Source organism: Dendroctonus ponderosae, unplaced genomic scaffold (genome assembly GCF_020466585.1).
Source record: "Dendroctonus ponderosae isolate FM_Combo_2020 unplaced genomic scaffold, Dpon_F_20191213v2 Dpon_F_20191213_10, whole genome shotgun sequence".
NCBI classification, from domain to species: domain Eukaryota; kingdom Metazoa; phylum Arthropoda; class Insecta; order Coleoptera; family Curculionidae; genus Dendroctonus; species Dendroctonus ponderosae.
Window position 1 is genome coordinate 1508562 of NW_026017111.1, and position 4078 is coordinate 1512639.

Here is a 4078-nt window from a genome sequence, read left to right on the forward strand (position 1 = left end):
AAAAACGGGCCGGAAAACATGAAATTTTGGTATAATCTTGCTCCGAAGTATGTGATATTCAAATTTCGCTTTCTGGGCCAAAACTACTCGAATTTTCTCACTCACGTTGTTACGACTGAATCGACTTTTCAATTCAATTTCAAGATCATTTATTTCTGTCTGGAATGATGTAGAAACGAGCGTTCTTGCTCATTTTGCTTCCGGGAAACATGCAAAACGGGACAAAAAATATGAAATTTTGCAGTAATCTAGCGCCACGCTTGCACAAAACGACGATCATTTTTCTAATTTCATAGATAACAGAAGACTGTATTTTTTCTACATAATCCGCCCTGACTTTAAAGCTGGATCCGCACCTGATTTAATGTAGCATGTTTTTTGTTCAGCTTCGTCAAGGAGCAATACTTATTAGAAGTGGAAAACCGCGCCCCCTGCTACCTGCAGGAAATTCACGAAGCGATGCTAGATCGAACGGGACCTGATGGAAACCAAAGCCTATTGGTCAACATCAAGGTGACCCCGCCCCATGGCCCCGATTCAGGCATCAAATATTGCACGGGCAGTTTGAAGAAGAAATATGTGAGTGGCGTTCTGCCTTCTATCTATTCATCCTGCATATGGTTAACTATCTTTGATTCCAGACTCCCACTTGGATCGATCTGTGCACCATCGAGGAATTGGGGTTTATAGCCTTTCGGGACGATTGCTCAGTAGAACTGAGCCGCTTGAACGGCATCCCCATCTACATCAGATTCAAGTCGAGCCTTCTGATGCTGTCCTTTGTTAGTTTACTGGATGGCTACTACAGGCTGTCGTGCAAGTGGACATTCAATTTGTGCCAGAAGCTCAGAACCGAATCTTTAAGCAAACTGTACTGGATGAAGTGCCACGGTCCAGTAGGGTAAGTCTTGTATATGCAGACGCAAATCAGCGGGGTTCTAAATAAGGCACCCTTCGTGCACTCCCTAACTGATACGCCGATGGAAAAACTAGCAGTTTGAAAGCAAATTCTGAAGCGGCAACGCATTTTACACAAAATAGTTCTCTAGGTTTATTGGGTTAAAATTAGCCGTTTTTGAAAAAGGTTTTCGCAGTTTTTTTGCTGCAAAACTGTCAAGCTCTGACCATGTTAAAAAGTAATGCCGGCGTCGCCCCCTTGAGGCCTCAATGAATGATTGATTTTAGGGGTCAGTTTTCCTATCATAAGCTGGAGATTAAGGCTTCCAACCAAGTGGGCTCTTACATTATTCGTGAAAGCGAGTCGAGCTACAGCACTTACTACATTGATGTTTGCGTGAAGGCGAGGTAAGTCGATCGCTGATCGTTTCGTAGGCCCATTCAAAAACCGTCTGTTTTCCAGTTCGAAACCGATCAGCTTGAAAGTGTCCGTGGTAGCGGACGGCTATATGTTGGAAGGCAATGCGACGATATTCGATAATATGCAAAGCCTCATCAAAGCCTACAAGGATCCAGACGGTGAAATCTACTTTAGGGAGTGTGTCCCACCGTCGGATTTTGGTGAGTGTTGCTAGAATATTAAACGGATTTATTATCAGTTATTCTAAAGGGCGTTCCAGTAAAAACGACGGATTTGGATTTTAAATTAAACATAAACTCACGGTTAATGCTTGACCAACTGCATTTTGCACCCACAATGTTGGAAAATCTCCGTCCAATTGTCCAACTCCAACAAAGACTCTGCTTGAGCCTCTTTTCTTGCCTAATTTTCTCACAGTGGCTTCAGGTGGAATATTCCGATGGCCCCGAATTGTACGCATTTCGCGAACTGTGGCTGCAAAACTTCCACCACTTTGATAACAATTTTTTGCAATGAGAATTCGTTGTTGTGCATGAAATCGGTCCATTTCACTTAACCCCCTGCTGTCTACTAGCGAACTTCCTTTGTAATGTCAAACCATGACACTTCAAATGGCGCGCAATTCAAAACCGTCGTTCTTATTGGGACACCCGTTATTTGTGCGGCCGGTATTTTTGCTCAGATTAATTGAGCAACTCGATATTTTCCAGACGTGTCCCAGCTATTGCTGTGCAAACTGAAGAATGATCTGAAATATGCGGTTGGCGACAGCTCCGACCTGATGAAAGACAACACGTCGCCCGTCTGTGTGCCCCTCAAAGACCTGGAGATCTATGGAGGTAAGTCTAGTTCTCAATTTTTGGTGGTGATTTCACATTATCTTAAGTATCCTTTTTTAATTTGCGACACCCTGTAAATTGCTGGGTTGTGTTTTTCCCACTTCCGCGCATCCTCAAAAGTCTTTTGAGCTACGCTGGGTGTGCTTGGAAAAGGATAGGGAATGGATGCATCCCAGTAAAGAACAGGGACGTAAATAACCCTGTGTATATTTGAACGACATTTCATTTATTTATCCGTCAAACGTCAATTCGGAATGATTTCGTTCGCTGTCGTTCTTTTCGTTGAATTTGCGTGCGTGTTTTGCGATCTTCCCCCGGGGAATCTGACGGACTTTTCCGTCTGCAAAGTGAGCCATTTGGGCGTGGAATATCACGGTTCCATTGGAAAGACCGAGTCGAATGTGCGGTGCCAAACCTGGACCAGTAATGAGCCACATAAAGTGGGCGAGGCCCTAACGGATGACAAATTTCCGTTCGGCTCTAAGCGCGCGTCGAAAAACTACTGCAGGAATCCTGGTGAGTGGAAGCCCTAAAGGTGCGATTGGATGCCCACTCAGGGGGGCGGGTTCCCAGACAGGAAAGAGGCGGGGCCGTGGTGCTACTCGATGAGCAGTGAGCTGATTGATGAAACGTGCGCAGTGCCGCTGTGCTCGTTCTCCGAATGCAGAATAACCGGGCCGGGCATGGAATATGGCGGCGCCCATTCCAAGGGAGTCTCAGGTTGGATACGCCCATGCCTGCATAACTAATAATAAACCGCTCCTAGATAGGGCGTGTCTCAAGTGGGACAAAGAGCGCAAGAAGGTGCTGCTAAGAGGAAACTATACGAAATATGGCAGGTTTGGGGCTGGGAAGTTTCCCGATCAGAGCCTGTCCCAGGCAAAGACCTACTGCCGGAACCCTGATGGGGATTCGGGTACGAAACGTTTCCAATCCACACTGTCAGAGTAATTCTGTGCCCCACTCCCAAGGGGGCCCTTGGTGTTTCGTCAAGAACGAAGAGCAAGGCTTTGTGGAGCGGGAGTATTGCGACATTCCCTTCTGCTACGATCCAGAATGCTCGGGCTTTGCCAAGAACCACGACACCTACACGCACTACATCGACTTCAACGGTGCGAAAACCCTAGTCTAGTTTATCAGTTATGATCCTAAGCAGCAGCTTTCAGGCAGTGTTTTAACTGACATCAAGTTCGGCTTGAAGCTGTGGAACTCCGACCGTGTGAATGAGGGCAGCGCCCGACTGGTGCTAAGCGTGCTGGCCCTGCCCCTGGCTGGCCAAGAAATCGACGATCTTGGCATCGGAATCGAGATTTTCATCTCAAACAACCAATCAGCATTGAGGTAGGATCCATAGTCTTGTGGGTGTGGGCTTTGTTTCGATGTTGGTTCCTATCAGATTCGGCAATAAGGACCGGCCGGAATACGAGCCCACCCCCGGCCTGTTAACTTCGACCAACTTTACCACCTTCACCCTAAATTGGGACCGAGGGTTCATAACGTTCGGAGTGGAGGGTCGCGTCAAGCCGATTTTTTTGGCGGAGATGCGGACCAAGAACACGCTTCTGGAGGCGCAGAAGGACCGGTTTGATTTTTATGCGGTGCAAGGTACTGATGTGATTTGGACCTTTCCATTCTGCCTGGATGATGATGAGTGCGACGTGCATACCACGGTAGGCGGCGAGTTTCAGCAGTTTTGGCCCCTGAGGCAAAAGGACATCGGTGAGTGGATCAATTCACAGAATCTGCTGTTCTTAGACAGTGTCGTGCCTGCAGGGGTCGGCACACCTTCCCTATCAAATACTCTTCAAATTGCCCAACACTGGATATTACATCATTCCAGAGATAACTAAATGGCCTTTATTCGAAGTTTCTCAAGAACCATTCGAGCCACAGAATTCCTTTTGGCATCGTTGGATAGAGA

The 4078-nt window shown here is 46.8% G+C and overlaps 1 protein-coding gene across 2 annotated transcripts in view; it reads left to right on the plus strand.

Moving 5' to 3' along the window:
• The window catches only part of LOC109540670 (tyrosine-protein kinase hopscotch-like), an 18669-nt gene that overhangs the window by 1352 nt on the left and 13239 nt on the right, over positions 1-4078 (plus strand). The window contains exons 1-6 of one of the 2 annotated variants that reach the window (XM_048661910.1): positions 2181-2673; positions 2731-2877; positions 2924-3073; positions 3129-3269; positions 3324-3498; positions 3554-3876. In XM_048661910.1, the coding sequence (XP_048517867.1) occupies positions 2412-2673; positions 2731-2877; positions 2924-3073; positions 3129-3269; positions 3324-3498; positions 3554-3876 (1198 nt within the window). In that variant the 5' untranslated portion in view covers positions 2181-2411. Of the gene's footprint in view, positions 1-386; positions 580-641; positions 902-1185; positions 1306-1360; positions 1519-2028; positions 2158-2180; positions 2674-2730; positions 2878-2923; positions 3074-3128; positions 3270-3323; positions 3499-3553; positions 3877-4078 lie in introns of those variants that run through there. The other variant, XM_048661909.1, reaches the window with a different exon arrangement.